Raw genomic sequence first — 23,926 nt, 5'->3', positions numbered from 1 at the left:
TGTGTATTGTGTTAGCTGTCCTTTAGGAGCTCACTGTGTGTGTTACCTGTCCTTTAGGAGCTCACTGTGTGTGTTACCTGTCCTTTAGGAGCTCACTGTGTGTGTTACATGTCCATTAGGAGCTCACTGTGTGTTAGCTGTCCTTTAGGAGCTCACTGTGTGTGTATTGTGTTAGCTGTCCTTTAGGAGCTCACTGTGTGTTGTGTTACATGTCCTTTAGGAGCTCACTGTGTGTTACCTGTCCTTTAGGAGCTCACTGTGTGTTGTGTTACCTGTCCTTTAGGAGCTCACTGTGTGTTGTGTTACCTGTCCTTTAGGAGCTCACTGTGTGTGTATTGTGTTAGCTGTCCTTTAGGAGGTCACTGTGTGTGTATTGCGTTAGCTGTCCTTTAGGAGCTCACTGTGTGTGTGTTAGCTGTCCTTTAGGAGCTCAGTGTGTGTGTGTTACCTGTCCTTTAGGAGCTCCCTGTGTGTGTATTGTGTTAGCTGTCCTTTAGGAGCTCACTGTGTGTTAGCTGTCCTTTAGGAGCTCACTGTGTGTTAGCTGTCCTTTAGGAGCTCACTGTGTGTTAGCTGTCCTTTAGGAGCTCACTGTGTGTTAGCTGTCCTTTAGGAGCTCACTGTGTGTTAGCTGTCCTTTAGGAGCTCACTGTGTGTTAGCTGTCCTTTAGGAGCTCACTGTGTGTTAGCTGTCCTTTAGGAGCTCACTGTGTGTTAGCTGTCCTTTAGGAGCTCACTGTGTGTTAGCTGTCCTTTAGGAGCTCACCGTGTATTAGCTGTCCTTTAGGAGCTCACTGTGTGTTGGCTGTCCTTTAGGAGCTCACTGTGTGTGTATTGTGTTAGCTGTCCTTTAGGAGCTCACTGTGTGTGTTACCTGTCCTTTAGGAGCTCACTGTGTGTGTTACCTGTCCTTTAGGAGCTCACTGTGTGTGTTACATGTCCATTAGGAGCTCACTGTGTGTTAGCTGTCCTTTAGGAGCTCACTGTGTGTGTATTGTGTTAGCTGTCCTTTAGGAGCTCACTGTGTGTTGTGTTACATGTCCTTTAGGAGCTCACTGTGTGTTACCTGTCCTTTAGGAGCTCACTGTGTGTTGTGTTACCTGTCCTTTAGGAGCTCACTGTGTGTTGTGTTACCTGTCCTTTAGGAGCTCACTGTGTGTGTATTGTGTTAGCTGTCCTTTAGGAGGTCACTGTGTGTGTATTGCGTTAGCTGTCCTTTAGGAGCTCACTGTATATATTGTGTTAGCTGTCCTTTAGGAACTCACTGTGTGTGTATTGTGTTAGCTGTCCTTTAGGAGCTCACTGTGTGTTACCTGTCCTTTAGGAGCTAACTGTGTGTTACCGGTCCTTTAGGAGCTCACTGTGTGTGTATTGTGTTAGCTGTCCTTTAGGAGCTCACTGTGTGTGTTACCTGTCCTTTAGGAGCTCACTGTGTGTGTTACCTGTCCTTTAGGAGCTCACTGTGTGTGTTACATGTCCTTTAGGAGCTCACTGTGTGTTAGCTGTCCTTTAGGAGCTCACTGTGTGTGTATTGTGTTAGCTGTCCTTTAGGAGCTCACTGTGTGTGTTAGCTGTCCTTTAGGAGCTCACTGTGTGTGTATTGTGTTAGCTGTCCTTTAGGAGCTCACTGTGTGTGTATTGTGTTACCTGTCCTTTAGGAGCTCACTCTGTGTGTTAGCTGTCCTTTAGGAGCTCACTGTGTATTGTGTTAGCTGTCCTTTAGGAGCTCACTGTGTGTTACCTGTCCTTTAGGAGCTCACTGTGTGTTGTGTTACCTGTCCTTTAGGAGCTCACTGTGTGTGTATTGTGTTAGCTGTCCTTTAGGAGCTCACTGTGTATTGTGTTAGCTGTCCTTTAGGAGCTCACTGTGTGTGTATTGTGTTAGCTGTCCTTTAGGAGCTCACTGTGTGTGCATTGTGTTACCTGTCCTTTAGGAGCTCACTGTGTGTGTTAGCTGTCCTTTAGGAGCTCACTGTGTGTAAATTGTGTTAGCTGTCCTTTAGGAGGTCACTGTGTGTGTATTGTGTTAGCTGTCCTTTAGGAGCTCACTGTGTATATTGTGTTAGCTGTCCTTTAGGAACTCACTGTGTGTGTATTGTGTTAGCTGTCCTTTAGGAGCTCACTGTGTGTTACCGGTCCTTTAGGAGCTCACTGTGTGTGTATTGTGTTAGCTGTCCTTTACGAGCTCACTGTGTTTGTGTTACCTGTCCTTTAGGAGCTCACTGTGTGTTAGCTGTCCTTTAGGAGCTCCCTGTGTGTATTGTGTTACCTGTCCTTTAGGAGCTCACTGTGTGTTACCGGTCCTTTAGGAGCTCACTGTGTGTTAGCTGTCCTTTAGGAGCTCACTGTGTGTTATCTGTCCTTTAGGAGCTCACTGTGTGTTAGCTGTCCTTTAGGAGCTCACTGTGTGTTAGCTGTCCTTTAGGAGCTCACTGTGTGTGTTACCTGTCCTTTAGGAGCTCACTGTGTGTGTTACATGTCCTTTAGGAGCTCACTGTGTGTTAGCTGTCCTTTAGGAGCTCACTGTGTGTGTATTGTGTTAGCTGTCCTTTAGGAGCTCACTGTGTGTTAGCTGTCCTTTAGGAGCTCACTGTGTGTGTATTGTGTTAGCTGTCCTTTAGGAGCTCACTGTGTGTGTTATCTGTCCATTAGGAGCTCACTGTGTGTTAGCTGTCCTTTAGGAGCTCACTGTGTGTTTTTTGTGTTAGCTGTCCTTTAGGAGCTCACTGTGTGTGTGTTACCTGTCCTTTAGGAGCTCACTGTGTGTGTTAGCTGTCCTTTAGGAGTTCACTGTGTGTGTGTTACCTGTCCTTTATGAGCTCACTGTGTGTGTTAGCTGTCCTTTAGGAGCTCACTGTGTGTTACCTGTCCATTAGGAGCTCACTGTGTGTTAGCTGTCCTTTAGGAGCTCACTGTGTGTGTATTGTGTTAGCTATCCTTTAGGAGCTCACTGTGTGTGTGTTAGCTGTCCTTTAGGAGCTCACTGTGTGTGTTAGCTGTCCTTTAGGAGCTCACTGTGTGTGTGTTACCTGTCCTTTAGGAGCTCACTGTGGGTGTGTTACCTGTCCTTTAGGAGCTCACTGTGTGTGTGTTACCTGTCCTTTAGGAGCTCACTGTGTGTGTGTTACCTGTCCTTTAGGAGCTCACTGTGTGTGTGTTACCTGTCTTTTAGAGCGCACTGTGTGTGTGTTAGCTGTCCTTTAGGAGCTCACTGTGTGTGTTAGCTGTCCTTTAGGAGCTCACTGTGTGTGTTAGCTGTCCTTTAGGAGCTCACTGTGTGTGTTAGCTGTCCTTTAGAAGCTCACTGTGTGTGTTAGCTGTCCTTTAGGAGCTCACTGTGTGTGTTAGCTGTCCTTTAGGAGCTCACTGTGTGTGTATTGTGTTAGCTGTCCTTTAGGAGCTCACTGTGTGTGTATTGTGTTAGCTGTCCTTTAGGAGCTCACTGTGTGTGTATTGTGTTAGCTGTCCTTTAGGAGCTCACTGTGTGTGTATTGTGTTAGCTGTCCTTTAGGAGCTCACTGTGTGTATATTGTGTTCTGTCCTTTAGGAGCTCACTGTGTGTGTATTCTGTTAGCTGTCCTTTAGGAGCTCACTGTGTGTGTATTCTGTTAGCTGTCCTTTAGGAGCTCACTGTGTGTGTATTGTGTTAGCTGTCCTTTAGGAGCTCACTGTGTGTGTATTGTGTTAGCTGTCCTTTAGGAGCTCACTGTGTGTGTATTGTGTTAGCTGTCCTTTAGGAGCTCACTGTGTGTGTTAGCTGTCCTTTAGGAGCTCACTGTGTGTGTTAGCTGTCCTTTAGGAGCTCACTGTGTGTGTTAACTGTCCTTTAGGAGCTCACTGTGTGTGTTAGCTGTCCTTTAGGAGCTCACTGTGTGTGTATTGTGTTAGCTGTCCTTTAGGAGCTCACTGTGTGTGTATTGTGTTAGCTGTCCTTTAGGAGCTCACTGTGTGTGTATTGTGTTAGCTGTCCTTTAGGAGCTCACTGTGTGTGTATTGTGTTAGCTGTCCTTTAGGAGCTCACTGTGTGTGTATTGTGTTAGCTGTCCTTTAGGAGCTCACTGTGTGTGTATTGTGTTAGCTGTCCTTTAGGAGCTCACTGTGTGTGTATTGTGTTAGCTGTCCTTTAGGAGCTCACTGTGTGTGTATTGTGTTACCTGTCCTTTAGGAGCTCACTGTGTGTGTATTCTGTTAGCTGTCCTTTAGGAGCTCACTGTGTGTGTATTGTGTTAGCTGTCCTTTAGGAGCTCACTGTGTGTGTATTGTGTTAGCTGTCCTTTAGGAGCTCACTGTGTGTGTATTGTGTTAACTGTCCTTTAGGAGCTCACTGTGTGTGTCTTGTGTTAGCTGTCCTTTAGGAGCTCACTGTGTGTTAGCTGTCCTTTAGGAGCTCACTATGTGTTACCTGTCCTTTAGGAGCTTACTGTGTGTTAGCTGTCCTTTAGGAGCTCACTGTGTGTATTGTGTTAGCTGTCCTTTAGGAGCTCACTGTGTGTTAGCTGTCCTTTAGGAGCTCACTGTGTGTGTATTGTGTTAGCTGTCCTTTAGGAGCTCACTGTGTATTTTGTGTTAGCTGTCCTTTAGGAACTCACTGTGTGTGTATTGTGTTAGCTGTCCTTTAGGAGCACACTGTGTGTTGTGTTAGCTGTCCTTTAGGAGCTCACTGTGTGTTGTGTTAGCTGTCCTTTAGGAGCTCACTGTGTGTTGTGTTAGCTGTCCTTTACGAGCTCACTGTGTGTTGTGTTAGCTGTCCTTTAGGAGCTCACTGTGTTTGTGTTACCTGTCCTTTAGGAGCTAACTGTGTGTTACCTGTCCTTTAGGAGCTCACTGTGTGTTACCGGTCCTTTAGGAGCTCACTGTGTGTTACCGGTCCTTTAGGAGCTCACTGTGTGTGTATTGTGTTAGCTGTCCTTTAGGAACTCACTGTGTGTTGTGTTAGCTGTCCTTTAGGAGCTCACTGTGTGTTGTGTTAACTGTCCTTTAGGAGCTAACTGTGTGTTACCTGTCCTTTAGGAGCTCACTGTGTGTTACCGGTCCTTTAGGAGCTCACTCTGTGTGTATTGTGTTAGCTGTCCTTTAGGAGCTCACTGTGTGTTGTGTTAGCTGTCCTTTAGGAGCTCACTGTGTGTTGTGTTAGCTGTCCTTCAGGAGCTCACTGTGTGTTGTGTTAGCTGTCCTTTAGGAGCTCACTGTGTGTATTGTGTTAGCTGTCCTTTAGGAGCTCACTGTGTGTTGTGTTAGCTGTCCTTTCCACCGTATTCAACAGTTCAGAAAGGATGCAGCATATCTAATCATCAAGACAAAGTAACAACCACACACGGACTGATGGAAACTGATGGAATGAACGATCAATACTAATCTCTCCATGAAATAAATCCATACAGAAAAGTCCTCTCTTCAGCTGTGATGATACAATTCTGACATCACAACGCTATTGTTGTGTGCAGGCAGTCCCATAGCAATTAATTAGTGGTCTATTGTTGTGTGCAGGCAGTCCCATAGCAGTTAATTAGTGGTCTATTGTTGTGTGCAGGCAGTCCCATAGCAGTTAATTAGTGGTCTATTGTTGTGTGCAGGCAGTCCCATAGCAGTTAATTAGTGGTCTATTGTTGTGTGCAGGCAGTCCCATAGCAGTTAATTAGTGGTCTATTGTTATGTGCAGGCAGTCCCATAGCAGTTAATTAGTGGTCTATTGTTGTGTGCAGGCAGTCCCATAGCAGTTAATTAGTGGTCTATTTTTGTGTGCAGGCAGTCCCATAGCAGTTAATTAGTGGTCTATTGTTGTGTGCAGGCAGTCCCATAGCAGTTAATTTGTGGTCTATTGTTGTGTGCAGGCAGTCCCATAGCAGTTAATTAGTGGTCTATTGTTGTGTGCAGGCAGTCCCATAGCAGTTAATTAGTGGTCTATTGTTGTGTGCAGGCAGTCCCATAGCAGTTAATTAGTGGTCTATTGTTGTGTGCAGGCAGTCCCATAGCAGTTAATTAGTGGTCTATTGTTGTGTGCAGGCAGTCCCATAGCAGTTAATTAGTGGTCTATTGTTGTGTGCAGGCAGTCCCATAGCAGTTAATTAGTGGTCTATTGTTGTGTGCAGGCAGTCCCATAGCAGTTAATTAGAGGTCTATTGTTGTGTGCAGGCAGTCCCATAGCAGTTAATTAGTGGTCTATTGTTGTGTGCAGGCAGTCCCATAGCAGTTAATTAGTGGTCTATTGTTGTGTGCAGGCAGTCCCATAGCAGTTAATTAGTGGTCTATTGTTGTGTGCAGGCAGTCCCATAGCAGTTAATTAGTGGTATATTCAGTTCCCACCTTCTAACTGACAAGCCAGAGAACAAAATGTTCTGCATTGGGAGGGAGGAGCTAACAGACAAGTTATTTATACCGGGGCATCTGAGAGCAGACCCCCGGCTTGCCTAGCAACACCTGACGGAACAGACAGAACCGAAAAGCCACCGGATCACAGAACATACAGACGGTTGCAGTCATTCAATCAAAGTGTTTTTACTGTACCAAGTATCCAACGGTTCTCTCTCTCCCAGAACAGTCAGATGTTCCAAAACTTTAATTAGACCCCAGTACTCTGAACACCGGTCCTACGCCGTTTAAATGAAGTTGACATTTACATTTCACCTTTGAGTCATTTAGATTTGATTATATACATATTAACAATGAGGATATTAACTTACCATTGCTTGTTCGATTTTATTGTCGATGGCCACCAAACTGGCACCAGAAGAGCTGAAACACAAACAGATTAATTCAAACATTATGATGCATCGCCTGTAAGGATATCACTGGGGTTGGGACAGATGTTGACCCGGTAGGTATTAGATATCACTGGGGTTGGGACAGATGTTGACCCGGTAGGTATTAGATATCACTGGGGTTGGGACAGATGTCGACCCGGTAGGTATTAGATATCACTGGGGTTGAGACAGATGTTGACCCGGTAGGTTTTAGATATCACTGGGGTTCTGACAGATGTTGACCCGGTGGGTATTAGATATCACTGGGGTTGGGACAGATATCTAATACCTACCGGGTCGACATCACTGGGGTTGGGACAGATGTTGACCCGGTGGGTATTAGATATCACTGGGGTTGGGACAGATGTTGACCCGGTGGGTATTAGATATCACTGGGGTTGAGACAGATGTTGACCCGGTAGGTATTAGATATCACTGGGGTTGAGACAGATGTTGACCCGGTGGGTATTAGACATCACTGGGGTTGGGACAGATGTTGACCCGGTGGGTATTAGATATCACTGGGGTTGAGACAGATGTTGACCCGGTGGGTATTAGATATCACTGGGGTTTTGACAGATGTTGACCCGGTAGGTATTAGATATCACTGGGGTTTTGACAGATGTTGACCCGGTAGGTATTAGATATCACTGGGGTTGGGACAGATGTTGACCCGGTAGGTATTAGATATCACTGGGGTTGAGACAGATGTTGACTCAGTGGGTATTAGATATCACTGGGGTTGGGACAGATGTTGACCCGGTGGGTATTAGATATCACTGGGGTTGGGACAGATGTTGACCCGGTGGGTATTAGACATCACTGGGGTTGGGACAGATGTTGACCCGGTAGGTATTAGATATCACTGGGGTTGGGACAGATGTTGACCCGGTGGGTATTAGATATCACTGGGGTTGAGACAGATGTTGACCCGGTGGGTATTAGATATCACTGGGGTTGAGACAGATGTTGACCCGGTGGGTATTAGATATCACTGGGGTTGAGACAGATGTTGACCCGGTAGGTATTAGATACAGTGCCTTGCGAAAGTATTCGGCCCCCTTGAACTTTGCGACCTTTTGCCACATTTCAGGCTTCAAACATAAAGATATAAAACTGTATTTTTTTGTGAAGAATCAACAACAAGTGGGACACAATCATGAAGTGGAACGACATTTATTGGATATTTCAAACTTTTTTAACAAATCAAAAACTGAAAAATTGGGTGTGCAAAATTATTCAGCCCCTTTACTTTCAGTGCAGCAAACTCTCTCCAGAAGTTCAGTGAGGATCTCTGAATGATCCAATGTTGACCTAAATGACTAATGATGATAAATACAATCCACCTGTGTGTAATCAAGTCTCCGTATAAATGCACCTGCACTGTGATAGTCTCAGAGGTCCGTTAAAAGCGCAGAGAGCATCATGAAGAACAAGGAACACACCAGGCAGGTCCGAGATACTGTTGTGAAGAAGTTTAAAGCCGGATTTGGATACAAAAATATTTCCCAAGCTTTAAACATCCCAAGGAGCACTGTGCAAGCGATAATATTGAAATGGAAGGAGTATCAGACCACTGCAAATCTACCAAAACCTGGCCGTCCCTCTAAACTTTCAGCTCATACAAGGAGAAGACTGATCAGAGATGCAGCCAAGAGGCCCATGATCACTCTGGATGAACTGCAGAGATCTACAGCTGAGGTGGGAGACTCTGTCCATAGGACAACAATCAGTCATATATTGCACAAATCTGGCCTTTATGGAAGAGTGGCAAGAAGAAAGCCATTTCTTAAAGATATCCATAAAAAGTGTCGTTTAAAGTTTGCCACAAGCCACCTGGGAGACACACCAAACATGTGGAAGAAGGTGCTCTGGTCAGATGAAACCAAAATTGAACTTTTTGGCAACAATGCAAAACGTTATGTTTGGCGTAAAAGCAACACAGCTGAACACACCATCCCCACTGTCAAACATGGTGGTGGCAGCATCATGGTTTGGGCCTGCTTTTCTTCAGCAGGGACAGGGAAGATGGTTAAAATTGATGGGAAGATGGATGGAGCCAAATACAGGACCATTCTGGAAGAAAACCTGATGGAGTCTGCAAAAGACCTGAGACTGGGACGGAGATTTGTCTTCCAACAAGACAATGATCCAAAACATAAAGCAAAATCTACAATGGAATGGTTCAAAAATAAACATATCCAGGTGTTAGAATGGCCAAGTCAAAGTCCAGACCTGAATCCAATCGAGAATCTGTGGAAATAACTGAAAACTGCTGTTCACAAATGCTCTCCATCCAACCTCACTGAGCTCGAGCTGTTTTGCAAGGAGGAATGGGAAAAAATTTCAGTCTCTCGATGTGCAAAACTGATAGAGACATACCCCAAGCGACTTACAGCTGTAATCGCAGCAAAAGGTGGCGCTACAAAGTATTAACTTAAGGGGGCTGAATAATTTTGCACGCCCAATTTTTCAGTTTTTGATTTGTTAAAAAAGTTTGAAATATCCAATAAATGTCGTTCCACTTCATGATTGTGTCCCACTTGTTGTTGATTCTTCACAAAAAAATACAGTTTTATATCTTTATGTTTGAAGCCTGAAATGTGGCAAAAGGTCGCAAAGTTCAAGGGGGCCGAATACTTTCGCAAGGCACTGTATCAGTGGGGTTGGGACAGATGTTGACCCGGTAGGTATTAGATATCACTGGGGTTGGGACATATGTTGACCCGGTAGGTATTAATGAAGGTGCATTCTGAACTCTTAATAAACTGATTTATGCTTTTCCATCACATTAAAACGGACTGAATGAAGGAATGTACCACTATTACACTTTAATATATAGCTAGAAGATTATTATTGTTGGGGTTTAACTATCAGGTTATTGTTGTGGGGCTTTAGCTACAAGGTTGGGGTTTAACTATCAGGTTATTGTTGTGAGGCTTTAGCTACAAGGTTTATATAATGTTATGGTTCTAAATTATTTATAGTCAACACGATGCGGAAAAGTTCAACACTGCAGAGCTCATCACGTTATGAACCCCTCAATACTGCAGGGCAGCCTCAAGACCACACCACATAAAAGCATATAAACATCCTCATCATCCCCATACATTGAAATTCAATTCAAACCGCCACGGTCCCATTCATTCAATGCATAGCCATATTCTATGGTCTTTGCAAATTAATGAAAAGTTTGATAAATAAGCTAGGAAAACATTTTACCTATTGTCAAGCCTGACTGGAGTTGTCTCTTTTGCAAGCACAGATGACAGAAAAGAGATAGATAAATTCCTCAGTTGACAAACACCAACGTCCATCTCCACTGTATAAAATTGGGAATTCATAATTTTTTGTCCATTAACACCAAAAGGCAATACTTCACATGTAGAAAATGTCCAGTATAATTAATAAAAGTAAAAAATATTCAAACAGAATTGGCAGAAATTCTGTTCTCTGGGCATTACAAGGTGGCAACCGGGGCAGCCCTGCTCATGTACCGACGCGGAACAAAGAATAAGCACAGTGAGACTGACTAGCTCTGCTAAGCTGGGAATCTGCAGCTCCTGTCCCAACTGCAGAAATTATGCCATTGGCGGAGAGAGAGACCTCATTTTAATAATTTAAGTGGCAACGCCCCCACCTGTGACCCAGTTTCATATGTAACTGTCCCGAACACTGCCATTCAAAACACACAGAGAACATAGGAAGCAGCCCGGGACAGGATGAGGAGTTCTCACTGGGAAACCGTTAGGAAACCTTCCTCCAATACTTCTTGTTTCTTAATTAAAAATGTTACTGTCAGCTTCAACATTTGTCATCTTCAATGTAACTAAAATGCTAAAACAACTGTAGACCATGAATGAGCAGAATGAATGACGAATACAAGGGAAAGTCAGACCTGTTCAGGTACAGTAGACCAGAATGTGAAAATAGATGTTTTAAACAATATGGCAGCCTATAGGACCTCTACTGGGTTAGGGTTATAGGGGATCCACTGCAGCGGCAGGTGGGAGTTGTGACTGTACTCTATAGGTGTAACCATAAACAGGGTTAGGGTTATAGGGGATCCACTGCAGTGGCAGGTGGGAGTTGTGACTGTACTCTATAGGTGTAACCATAAACAGGGTTAGGGTTATAGGGGATCCACTGCAGCGGCAGGTGGGAGTTGTGACTGTACTCTATAGGTGTAACCATAAACAGGGTTAGGGTTATAGGGGATCCACTGCAGTGGCAGGTGGGAGTTGTGACTGTACTCTATAGGTGTAACCATAAACAGGGTTAGGGTTATAGGGGGACCACTGCAGTGGCAGGTGGGAGTTGTGACTGTACTCTATAGGTGTAACCATAAACAGGGTTAGGGTTATAGGGGGACCACTGCAGCGGCAGGTGGGAGTTGTGACTGTACTCTATAGGTGTAACCATAAACAGGGTTAGGGTTATAGGGGATCCACTGCAGCGGCAGGTGGGAGTTGTGACTGCACTCTATAGGTGTAACCACAAACAGTCTCCTGTTTGAAAACACCAACAAACTAAAAAACGTTGGCACCTTTGTGTAGAAATGCAAAAAAAAACAGTAACAACCTAGATCCAAATATAAAGGGCAGGTCCTGAACAACTGACATGTCCTCCCCTCTAACAGACACAATCAATTTTCATCCTTACCTCTTTTAAAACAACAGTCAATGTTCAGATAGTGATATATCCTATATAAAAGGGCTCTACAGTGCTAGCAGCTCTATTAAAACAACAGTCAATGTTCAGATAGTGATATATCCTATATAAAAGGGCTCGACAGTGCTAGCAGCTCTATTAAAACAACAGTCAATGTTCAGATAGTGATATATCCTATATAAAAGGGCTCGATAGTGCTAGCAGCTCTATTAAAACAACAGTCAATGTTCAGCGACTGTGCTCTAACTGTAAGCTCCTTTGTAATTCTGGATCAGCTTCTGTGCTGTTAGTTCAGTTGGCGACCGCAGATTGGTTGAGTGAATACATGGGAACATTTTGTACTCAGTTGTACAATCAGAAGACGATCCTTCCATGGTTCGATCTTATGCAAATATGAACACTCGTGCTGAGCGATTAACCAACATTTCAGTAATTTTCGGTTTTCAAACAACTAAATTGGCCGAGGTCAGTTCAATTATTTTAATTGCATTTCTTCGTTTTTTTTCCTCTGTGAACTCGATAGAGATAAATCAGATCCAGAATGAACTGTGTGATGATTCTCTCTGTCTGTCTGTCTGTCTGTCTGTCTGTCTGTCTGTCTGTCTGTCTGTCTGTTAGACCAATCCCTGCCTGCGCCTGTAGCTACCCTGTCTCTTCTCATCAGCTCTTTCAAATGCGTGCACACACACCTAAGAGCACGACACACAAGAACACACACACACCTACCTAAGAGCACGACACACCTGAGTAAGACGCACAGAAAAAAACACAGCACAGAGCACGGTCTCAGCTCAAGTAAACAATGTACTAACCCAAATGTACTTTTATGCAACCGATCCCACACAATGCCCCATACCTAACCCCATCTCTCCCACACGACTTCCCATACCTAACCTTAACCCCTAGACGATGCCCCATACCTAACACCCTCGGACGATGCCCCATACCTAACCCTCAGACGATGCCCCATACCTAACCCTCAGACGATGGCCCCCATACCTAACCCTCAGACGATGCCCAGTACCTAACACCCCAAGACGAAGCCCCGTACCTAATACCCCACACGAAGCCTCGTACCTAACCCCCCACACGAAGCCCCGTACCTAACCCTAACCCCCACACGAAGCCCCATACATAACCCCCCCAAGGCGATGCCCCATACCTAACCCCCAGACGATGCCCCATACCTAACCCCCCCACACAAAGCCCTGTACCTAACCCCCCACACGATGCTCCGTACATAACCCTAACCCCACACGATGCTCCGTACATAACCCTAACCCCACACGATGCCCCGTACCTAACCCCCCACACGATGCTCCATACCTAACCCTAACCCCCACACGATGCACCATACCTAACCCCCCCAGACGATGCCCCATAACTAACCCCCCCAGACGATGCCCCATACCTAACCCCCACACGATGCCCCATACCTAACCCCCCCCACACGATGCCCCATACCTAATCCCCCCCACACGATGCCCCATACCTAATCCCCCCCACACGATGCCCCATACCTAATCCCCCCCACACGATGCCCCATACCCAACCCCTACACGATGCACCATACCTAACTCCCCCACACGATGCCCCATACCTAACCCCCCACACGATGCCCCATACCTAAACACACCACACACACACACACACACACACACGATGCCCCATACCTAATCCCCCCACCCCACACGATGCACCATACCTAATCCCCCCCACACGATGCCCCATACCTAATCCCCCCCACACGATGCCCCATACCTAATCCCCCCCACACGATGCCCCATACCTAATCCCCCCCACACGATGCCCCATACCTAACCCTAACCCCCACACGATGCACCATACCTAACCCCAACACGATGCACCATACCTAACCCCAACCCCTACACAATGCACCATACCTAACTCCCCCACACGATGCCCCATACCTAACCCCCCCACACGATGCCCCATACCTAACCTTAACCCCTAGACGATGCCCCATACCTAACACCCCCAGACGATGCCCCGTACCTAACCCCCCAAGACAATGTCCCGTACCTAACACCCCAAGACGAAGCCCCGTACCTAACCCCCCAAGACGATGTCCCGTACCTAACACCCCAAGACGAAGCCCCGTACCTAACCCCCCCACACGATGCCTCGTACCTAACCCCCCCACACGATGCCTCGTACCTAACCCCCCCACACGAAGCCCCGTACCTAACCCCCCCCACACGAAGCCCCGTACCTAACCCCCCCCACACGAAGCCCCGTACCTAACCCCCCACACGATGCTCCGTACATAACCCTACATAACACACACAACAAGTTATTTTGTTGGCATTTACGTATGTTCCCACTACCAGTAAAACAATCAAAACATTTCTTTCACTCACTTTCTGTGCTGTTCATTTGTTCAGTCGTTCCATTCACAACTAGGATTTCTATGGAACGCCGTTTGGGTCTTTGCGTATCAGAAAGGATACATGTCAAATAAGCTTGTTGATCAATCAGGACCTGAATATGACTGCACATCACATAATAATTGAACACGTTCATAAATGTTTTACGTAGTTAGCCATTACACTATCCCTTGTATTTCATATGTCACAACAATTATTCGATACGTATGCCATGAGGCTGGTAAAGTTGTCTCGCGCATCTAAAGTGCAGGTCATAAAGAAAGAAAAGCTAGCTCATGGATGCAAACAATGTTCTTCCCCATAAACAGCAAAACAACAATCTGTTTCAGTAGCTATATAGTTAGCTAGCTAACATCTGTTTCAGTAGCTATATAGTTAGCTAGCTAACATCTGTTTCAGTAGCTATATAGTTAGCTAGCTAACATCTGTTTCAGTAGCTATATAGTTAGCTAGCTAACATCTGTTTCAGTAGCTATATAGTTAGCTAGCTAACATCTGTTTCAGAAGATATATAGTTAGCTAGCTAACATCTGTTTCAGTAGCTATATAGTTAGCTAGCTAACATCTGTTTCAGTAGATTTGTATTTTTTTCACCTTTATTTAACCAGGTAAGCTAGTTGAGAACAAGTTCTCATTTGCAACTGCGACCTGGCCAAGATAAAGCATAGCAGTTCGACACATACAACAACACAGAGTTACACATGGACTGAACAAAACATACAGTCAATAATACAGTAGAAAACAAAGTCTATTTACAGTGAGTGCAAATAAGGTCAAATAAGGGAGTTAAGGCAATAAATAGGCCACGGTGGCGAAGTAATTACAATATGGAAATTAAGCAGTCATTTGAGAAGCCAAGGCTGTTGAGTCTGCCGATAAGAATACAGTCATTGACAGAGTCTAAATCCTTGGCCAGGTCGATGAAGACAGCTGCACAGTACTGTCTTTTATCGATGGCGGTTATGATATAGTTTAGTACGTTGAGCGTGGCTGAGGTACACCCGTGACCAGCTCGGAAACCGAATTGCACAGTGGAGAAGGTACGGTGGGATTCGAAATGGTCACTGATCTGTTTATTAACTTGGCTTTCAAAGACTTTAGAAAGGCAGGGCAGGATGGATATAGGTCTTTAGCAGTTTGGGTCTAGACTGTCACCCCCTTTGAAGAGGGGGATGACCGCGGCAGCTTTCCAATCTTTAGGGATCTCGGACGAAACGAAAGAGGTTGAACAGGCTGGAAATAGGGGTTACAACAATGGTGGCGGATAATTTTAGAGAGGGTGCAGAGTGTTTAGTCCAGCTGATTTGTACGGGTCCAGGTTTTGCAGCTCTTTCAGAACATCTGCGATCTGGATTTGGGTGAAGGAGAAGCTGGGGAGACTCGGGCAAGTAGCTGCGAGGGGTGCGGAGCTGTTGGCCGGGGTTGTGGTAGCCAGGAGGAAAGCCGTAGAGAAATGCTTATTGAAATGTTTGATTATCATGTATTTATCTGTGGTGACGGTGTTTCCTAGCCTCAGTGCAGTGGGCAGCTGGGAGGAGGTGCTCTTGTTCTCCATACTTTACAGTGTCCCAAAACTTTTTGGAGTTAGAGATTTCTGTTTGAAAAAGATAGCCTTTGCTTTCCTGACTGACGGTGTGTATTGGTTCCTGACTTCCCTGAACAGTTGCATATCGTGGGGACTATTCGATGCAATTGCAGTCCGCCACAGGATGTTTTTGTGCTGGTCAAGGGCAGTCAGGTCTGGAGTGAACCAAGGGATATATCTGTTCTCAGTTCTACAGTTTTTGAAAGGGGCATGCTTATTTAAGATGGTGAGGAAATTACTTTTAAAGTTCGACCAGGCATCCTCGACTGACGGGATGAGGTCAATATCCTTCCAGGATACCCGGGCCAGGTGAATTAGAAAGGCCTGCTTGCAGAAGTGTTTTAGCGTTTGACAGTGATGAGGGGTGGTCGTTTGACCGCGGACCCATAGCGGATGCAGGCAATGAGGCAGTGATCGCTGAGATCCTGATTGAAAACAGCAGAGGTGTATTTGGAGGGCAAGTTGACAGGATAATATCTATGAGGGTGCCCATGTTTACGGATTTAGGGTTGTACCTGGTGATTTCCTTGATAATTTGTGTGAGGTTGAGGGCATCTAGCTTAGATTGTAGGACTGCTGGGGTGTTAAGTATATTCCAGTTTAGGTCACCTAACAGAACGAACTCTGAAGATAGATGGGGGCAATCAATTCACATATGGTGTCCAGGGCACAGCTGGGAGCTGAGGGGGGTCTATAACAGGTGGCAACAGTGAGAGACTTATTTCTGGAGAGATTCATTTTTAAAATTAGAAGCTCGAACTGTTGGGGCATAGACCTGGAAAGTATGACAGAACTTTGCAGGCTAACTCCTCCCCCTTTGGCAGTTCTATCTTGACGGAAAATATTGTAGTTGGGTATGGAAATCTCAATTTTTGGTGGCCTTCCTAAACCAGGATTCAGACACAGCAAGGACATCAGGGTTGGCGGAGTGTGCTAAAGCAGTGAGTAAAATAAACTTAGGGAGGAGGCTTCTGATGTTAACATACATGAAACCAAGGCTTTTTCGATTACAGAAGTCAACAAATGAGTATGCCTGGAGACACAGCAGGGCCTGGGTTAGCCTCCACATCACCGAGGAACAGAGGCGTAGTAGGATGAGGGTACGGCTACGGCTAAAGGCTATAAGAACTATTTGTCACCAAAGCCCCATATACTACCCACCACTGCGACCTGGTAGCTGGTCCCCACTACATATCCGTCGCTAAACCCACTGGCTCCAGGTCATCTAAGTCTTTGCTAGGTATAGATCTGCCTTATCTCAGCTCACTGGTCACCATACCAATACCCACCCGTAGCACGCGCTCCAGCAGGTATATTTCACTGATCATCCCCATAGCCAACACCTCTTTGGCCGCCTTTCCTTACAGTTCTCTGCTGCCAATGACTGGAACGAATTGTAAAAAATCACTGAAGTTGGATACATATCTCCCTCACTAACTTTAAGCATCAGCTGTCAGAGCAGCTTACCGATCGCTGCAGCTGTACACAACCAATCTGTAAATAGCCCATCCAACCAACTACCTACCTCATATTGGTTTTGTTTTTCTGCTCTTTTGCACACCAGTATCACTACTTGCACATCCTCATCTGCACATATATCACTCCAGTGTAAATTGCTAAATTGTAATTACTCCGTCGCTTTTGGCCTATTTATTGCCTTACCCCCTTACTTCATTTGCACACACTGTATACAGATTTTTCTATTGTGTTATTGACTGTACGTTGGTTTATCCCATGAGTAACTCTGTGTCGATGTTTTTGTCGCACTGCTTTGCTTTATCTTGGCCAGGTCGCAGGTGTAACTGAGAACTTGTTCTCAACTGGCCTACCTGGTTAAATAAAGGTGAAATAAAAAATAAATAAAATACTGCTTTAAAGCAAATATCTGCAGCATTGGTAAAGATGTGATCAATACATGTTGATGGTTTAATTCCTGTGCTGTTTGTAACTACCTTGGTAGGTTGACTGACAACCTGATCCAGGTTGCAGGCACTGGTTACAGTTTGAAGTTTTTTCCTTAGTGATAATATTAATATTTAAAATCACCCAGAAAATATACTTTGTTGATATCACATACATTATCAAGCATTTCACACATATTATCCAGATACTGACTGTTAGCACTTGGTGGTCTTTAGCAGCTTCCCACAAGAATGGGCTTTAGGTGAGGCAGATGAACCTGTGACCATATTACTTCAACAGTATTTAACATTAGATTGTTTCTAAGCTTTACAGGAAGCTGGTTCTGAATATAAACCGCAACACTGCCGCCATTGGCATTGTTAACAGTTTCTGCTAGTTAGTTTTTGCTACCATCTGGGTTTTAGCTTGCTTGAGCCTGCTAACTGAGGAGTGTTAGTTCACCTGTTTCCATACATGTTTCATTTTTTTTTAAATGTATCTTACAAAGGAGTTGTTTAATCTAACTGCTTAACTATTATCTGTACATGGAACAACCATTTCTTTCTTCTAATCTTTACAGGAACATTTCACTGCAGCTAATGTAGAAGGAAAAGCTGTGTACATTTGCAAATACTGTGCCAGATCATGTGAAGAATGCAACAAAGGTGCAGAATCATCTGGCCAAGTGCATAAAATTCCCTCAGCGCTCACAACAAGCAACCTCTGACAAAAGTCCCTCTACTTCTAGTCGAAGTGAACATGATGAATGAGACACCTTATCGATAGCAACAGCTCAGAGTCTTCCTGGAATCAGAAGTTTTTTTGATTCAATGGAGGAACATAGTCAGAGAAATGCAGATGAATGTCTTGCTCGAGCTATGTATGCAACTGGTTCACCTCTGGTGCTCACAGGAAATGTGTATTGGAAGAGATTTCTGAATGTTCTTCGCCCAGCACACACCCCTCCAACCAGACATGCATTATCTACTCATTTGCTGGATGAAGAGGTCAACAGAGTTCAAGTGAAGGTCAAGCAAATCATAGAGAAAGCAGACTATTGCAATCATCTCTAATGGGAGGTCGAATGTTCGTGGGCAAGGAAAAATGTAACTACATCATCTCCACCCCTCAACCAGTATTCTACAAGAGCACAGACACATGGGACAACAGACACACCGGTCTCTACATTGCAGATGAGCTGAAGGCAGTCATCAATGACTTTGGACCACAGAGGGTATTAGCACTGGTGACAGACAATGCTGCGAACATGAAGGCTGCTTGGTCCAAAGTGGAGGAGTCCAACCCTCACATTACACCCATCGGCTGTGCTGCTCATGCATTGAATCTGCTCCTCAAGGACATCATGACACTAAAAACAATGGAAACACTCTGCAAGAGAGCAAAATAAATGGTTAGGTGTGTTGGACCCCAAGTATGCTGGCAAGAGCATCCTGTCTGGTTCAGAGATCAACAAGGCCTATGGTGTCATCACTACCGTGTCTCGCCACCTTGGCCTGGATGAGGGCAAGGTTCTTGGCAGTCTGGCAAAGTACACAACCAAGCAAGGAATTTGGGATGGAGATGCAATATGGCAGTTGTGCCAACATATCTCATCAGCCACTTGGTGGAAGGGACTTGGTGGATCTGAGGCTCTTTCCCCTGTTGCCTCCATCATCCTCCAAATCCCACCAACATCAGCTGCCTCAGAGCGCAACTGGTCCTTGTTTGGGAACACACACATCAAAGCACGCAACAGGCTGACCAATACAAGGGTTGAAAACTTGGTGGCCAGCCGGGCAAATGTCATGCTATTAGAGCCTGACAACTAGCCATCCTCAACAAGGTTGGAAAGTGACAGTGAAGATGAGGCCTCAGAGTCTGATGTTCAAGAGGTGGACATTGAGGAGGTCCAGGGAGAAGACATGGAAGCCTGAGAGGAAGACAACCAAAGCTTTAGTTCCTAGACTATCATTTTACAGATGTTGAAAACGTTTTTGGGAGATGCGATGGATCATTCAATATTCCCTTTCTTTTGTTATTCAGTGAAATCATCCCATGTGAAGAGTCAACTCATTTAATTAAAGTTCAATTCATAACTAAATAGTTTTGGGGTTTTTTTTATTGGAAAGATTTAATCATTTGCAATTATGTCTACTTATGATATGGTAATAAGTTTGTTTGTCTCCATATGATATGGTAAATATATCCAATGCCAAAAACATCTACATTTAAATGGTATTAATATGATTTCCCATATCTTCCCACGGAAAGTTTCCACCTCTGAATATTCCCCAAAACGTACAACCCTAACAGCAACACAATTAGACCCAACCAAATCATGAGAAAACAAAAAATATAATTATTTGACACATTAGAAAGACAAAATAGTGGTGTAAACATTTAAATGACATTGGGATCACTAATGTTTAGAAAAAAATCCCTAACCGAAAAGTTTAGATTTTTTTTTACAACATTTTAAATCACAACACTACCACTAACAGGTCCCAAACATTATTATTACAAACACCTCACGCAACAATGCTGTAACGTTAGGAGATATGCAACTTTCAAATGATTTGGCATGGATATAAAGCACTCTGCACATCATCATCGTTAACAGTTGGAAAAATGTCAGAGAGTGAGACAGGGAAGAGACAGCAGCCCAGTCCTGTATGGCAATACTATGAGTTCAATGAGAAGGTGGTAGAATAAATACTAATTTTGTGAGGTGGAATTAAGCTACAGTGGCAGTACAAAGGCAATGCTGAACCATCTGAAACACCATGAGACCCAACCGGTTGGTCGCAGCAGCGGAATAAGGGACGGAGTGAGAAAATCACAATACTGATTCCAGAAATTATTGCAGTTATGCAGCCACTGTCAATGGATCAAATGCATTAAGAAGGGAAAAAAATCCCCAAATTAACTTTTAACAAGGCACACCGGTTAATTGAAACACATTCCAGGTGACTACTTCATGAAGCTGGTTGAGAGAATGCCAAGAGTGTGCAAAGCTGTCATCAAGGCAAAAGGTGGCTACTTTGAAGAATCTCAAATATATTTTGATTTGTTGAACACTTTTTTGGTTACTAAATGATTCTGTGTGTTATTTCATAGTTTTGATGTCTTCATTATTATTCTGCAATGTTGAAAATAGTAAAAAAATAAAGAAAACCTCTGGAATGAGGTGTCCAAACTGTTGACTGGTACTGCGTGTGTGTGTGTGTGTGTGTGTGTGTGTGTGTGTGTGTGTGTGTGTGTGTGTGTGTGTGTGTGTGTGTGTGTGTGCGTGCGTGCGTGCGTGCGTGCGTGCGTGCGTGCGTGCGTGCGTGCGTGCGTGCGTGCGTGTGTGAGAGATATATGAGGTTGGAATAATACTATGAAATTGTGAAAATTATGATAATGCCCTTTTAGTGTAAGAGCTGTTTGAAAAGACCACCTGAAATTTCAGCCTGTTTTGGATGGAGTTTTGTCCTGCCTAGTGTATAATATAGTATATTAGTATATTAGAACAATAAGAAAGAGTTCCAAACCTCTCTACCAATAACAGCTAGTTCTCAGTTGTCTTCCCCTCCCCACTCAGACCAGTCAGTCCTGGCAAAATTCTTGCTTGAGAAATTGCAGAAACTTTTGCTAAGAAGCTATTTGTTTCTTTTATAGCATTTTAAATGTAAAACTATCACAGTAAGGTAGGACTACTTAATTGTTACCCAGAAACGGCTGCATTAGACCTTTAAAGCAGTCTATGATGTCATACTGAAAAACAGCTACATTGGACCTTTAAAACAGTCTGATGTCATACTGAAAAACAGCTACATTGGACCTTTAAAGCAGTCTGATGTCATATAGCTTCAGCTATCTTCAACAGTTCTAATTCCAACACAGAGGCCATCCATCCTTACCTGTCCTCCTCTCCATCTGCAGACTGTGTCCTCAGGCTTGCAGCAGCAGCCACTAAGGCACTGGCATCTCCAGCCATCCCCATGCTCTCCATGGAGCGGCCCCCTCCTGCAGCCCCCAGCCGGGGTAGCGTCAGCAGGGACTGGTGTTGGAACAGCAGCCTCTGGGCATCCTCCAGCTGGGATGCCGTTAGGGTGGGGATGCTTCCCCCGTACAGAGCCCCGCTTTGGGCCAGGCTGGTGTGGCTGAGGGGAACCCCGTGAGTCAGGAGGGGCTGGAGGTCGGCACGGAGTGTGGTCACGAAAGGGGCGGAGGGGTGAGGGTGCAGCTGCTGAGCTGGGAGGTTCTGGAGCTGACTCTGAAGGGGTTGAGGGACAGCGGCCGGGCCAGGCATGGACACCCCAAGAGAGCCAGGGTGTGGGGGGAGGACCTGGGACTGGAGAGGAGCCGTAGGCTGGATGAAGTCTGGAGGCCGGCTGCCTGTCTGGCACACTAGCCCCGCTGGGAACTTGGGCGTGGGGTAGCCTGTCTGGGCATGCTCCATATCATAGGGCATCTGCTGGGGCATGGCCTGACTCCGAGCGCCCTGGGCATTCACCTGGGGGGCTGCTGGTAGAGTACCATGGGGGACCATGCTGGTCTGCTGCAACAGGAGAGGGTTAGGGTCCTGAGGGACCATGTGGGCCTGCAGAGAGTTCTGGACAGTCTCAGGACTGGTGTAGTCCTGGTGCTGGTATGGCTGCGAGGTCTGGGGTGCCACTGCTCCCATCTCTATGCCTCCGTATTGGACAACACCGGCCACCACACTTCCATTCCCTGCTTGGCTCTCTGGGCCGCCAGCGCTGGGTGCAGGGGCTGGGTCAGAAGTGGGCGCGGCAGGGAGAACCTCCTTCTCATAGTACTCTGTACACATCCATCTTCCCTTGCGGAACGGCTCTGAGTTAGAGTCCAGCTTCACCACTCTGAAGCGAGACCCCGGAGTGGCTTGGGTCTGAGTCTGTTGTGTCTGGGTACTGGAGGTCACAGGCTGTGCCACTGCTACTGACACCCCAATCTGAGTGCTATTGGTGGGCCCTGTGACTCCAGGGAGAGCCCCTACTCCACTGGATGTCACTTGCCGGCCTCCACTACTGTCAAAGATTATTGGGCCCGCAGAGGGAGGGGCACCACTATCACTGACTATGGATGACACATCCATGCCTGGCGCAGCAGCGATGGTAACAGAGAACTGGGCAGTGGTATTCTCCATCATACCCTGCCCCATCTGGGTCTGGTTGGACCCAGCCATTTCAGAGGAACTCCCCCCTGCCACTGAGACAGTAAAGGCTGCTGGCACCACATTCTCTTGCAGATGATGCACAGTCCCATTCACCATGTTACCAGGCTGTGGAGGGCCCTGAGGCTGCAGGGGTTCGCACAGAGGGTCCTGGGGTAGGGAGTGAGGGTTCAGGGGTTCGTTAGGGGACACTGCGCCTGGGGTCTCCACCCCATGGGGGCTGTTCAGGGTCTCGTCCGAGGAGCTCCTCTCAGGGACACCAGTGTCCCGAGGTACGGACACTTCCTGCATTTCAGAAGAGGACAGGTCCTCTGTGTGGGATTCATCCATGTCATCATAACTCTCTGTGTCGTCCGCTATGCTGTTGTTGGTGCTAACAGAGACCTGGGCCGGGGTCACGCTAGTTATCTGGAAGCCACTCTTTTTTTTCACCTGAGACCCGGACTGGGGGAGGTTAAGGCTCAGGGGGTGGTGGTGCGGCTCAGGGGAGGAGGACCCAGCCTGGCTAGTTGACTGATAATCATCAGTGGGAATTACATTACTGCTACCTGCAGCAGACCCAGATGCACCGCCACTACCGGTGGTGTTACTGCCTCTTCTATTGTGGAAAGACATCTTCCTAGACCCAGAGGAATCTACTGAAAAGTCCTGTTGATGCATCTTGTGAACACGAAGCCAGTAACAGGGCAAAGAAGTGACTAGCTGTGTAGCTACTAAATGCCAGATGGTTGTTATAGCCAGGCATAAATAACGTTAATGTAGTCAGAGGTTAGCTAGCTAATAGTTACCTAATAGTTAGCCAACGATGGCTAATGTAAGCAAGGTGACAGTCCCATAATAAATCACAACAAAACAAGGACGTCGATGTTATTTTCTGTTTTCAGTAGTCGAGCACTTCAAGTCTGATAAACTGTCGATAATGAAGTGAATTACTAAATATTAGCTCAGACATGTCCAGAACAACAACCAAGCTAACTTAGCTATGTTTTATAGCTAGCTGAAATGTAAACTACAAAGAGACGCTTATAGAAACGTTTGTTAAACAACACCCAAATCATATCTTAAATATAATATGAATATCTCACTGGAAGAAATGATTTGAAGTGAATATTATAACGTTAGTGCCAAATTCAGCGTCAAAAGCTGTGTGGTGAGAGATCACCTCCATCGATGGCATCACCAGACGATGAGTCTTCTCTCCGAGACTCTGGTTTGTTGTTGGACAATTCAGTCAGACACCCATCACTGGATAAACATCCTCTTAGCACACAGAAACTTGTTTGAATCCATCTCGACGGTTTCTAGTTAGTGTCGTTTTTCCTCATCGTCCTCTCGCTTGGCCCCAGCTAGTCTCTCTCTGACGACGGGAAGAGGGACATCGCTACTACGCATGCCCCGAGAAGAGGAACATAGCTACTGCGCATGCCCCGAGAAGAGTGCCATA

At 45.6% G+C, this 23,926-nt stretch overlaps 1 protein-coding gene across 2 annotated transcripts in view; it reads right to left on the bottom strand.

The window, feature by feature from the left end:
- LOC139403209 (TSC22 domain family protein 1-like) overlaps window positions 1-23,859 on the bottom strand; it is a 29,155-nt gene extending 5,296 nt beyond the window's left edge. Inside the window, exons 1-2 of one of the 2 annotated variants that reach the window (XM_071146922.1) lie at window positions 21,209-23,859; window positions 6,681-6,732 (exon numbers count right to left, since the gene is read on the bottom strand). In XM_071146922.1, the coding sequence (XP_071003023.1) occupies window positions 6,681-6,732; window positions 21,209-23,142 (1,986 nt within the window). In that variant the 5' untranslated portion in view covers window positions 23,143-23,859. Of the gene's footprint in view, window positions 1-6,680; window positions 6,733-20,741; window positions 21,085-21,129 lie in introns of those variants that run through there. The other variant, XR_011633297.1, reaches the window with a different exon arrangement.
- Window positions 23,860-23,926: the final 67 nt, after the last annotated feature.

The sequence above is a fragment of the Oncorhynchus clarkii genome, unplaced genomic scaffold (genome assembly GCF_045791955.1).
Source record: "Oncorhynchus clarkii lewisi isolate Uvic-CL-2024 unplaced genomic scaffold, UVic_Ocla_1.0 unplaced_contig_5881_pilon_pilon, whole genome shotgun sequence".
Taxonomy (NCBI): domain Eukaryota; kingdom Metazoa; phylum Chordata; class Actinopteri; order Salmoniformes; family Salmonidae; genus Oncorhynchus; species Oncorhynchus clarkii.
The sequence above is the reverse complement of the archived record's forward strand: the minus strand, read 5'-3'. Positions and strand labels throughout refer to the sequence as shown.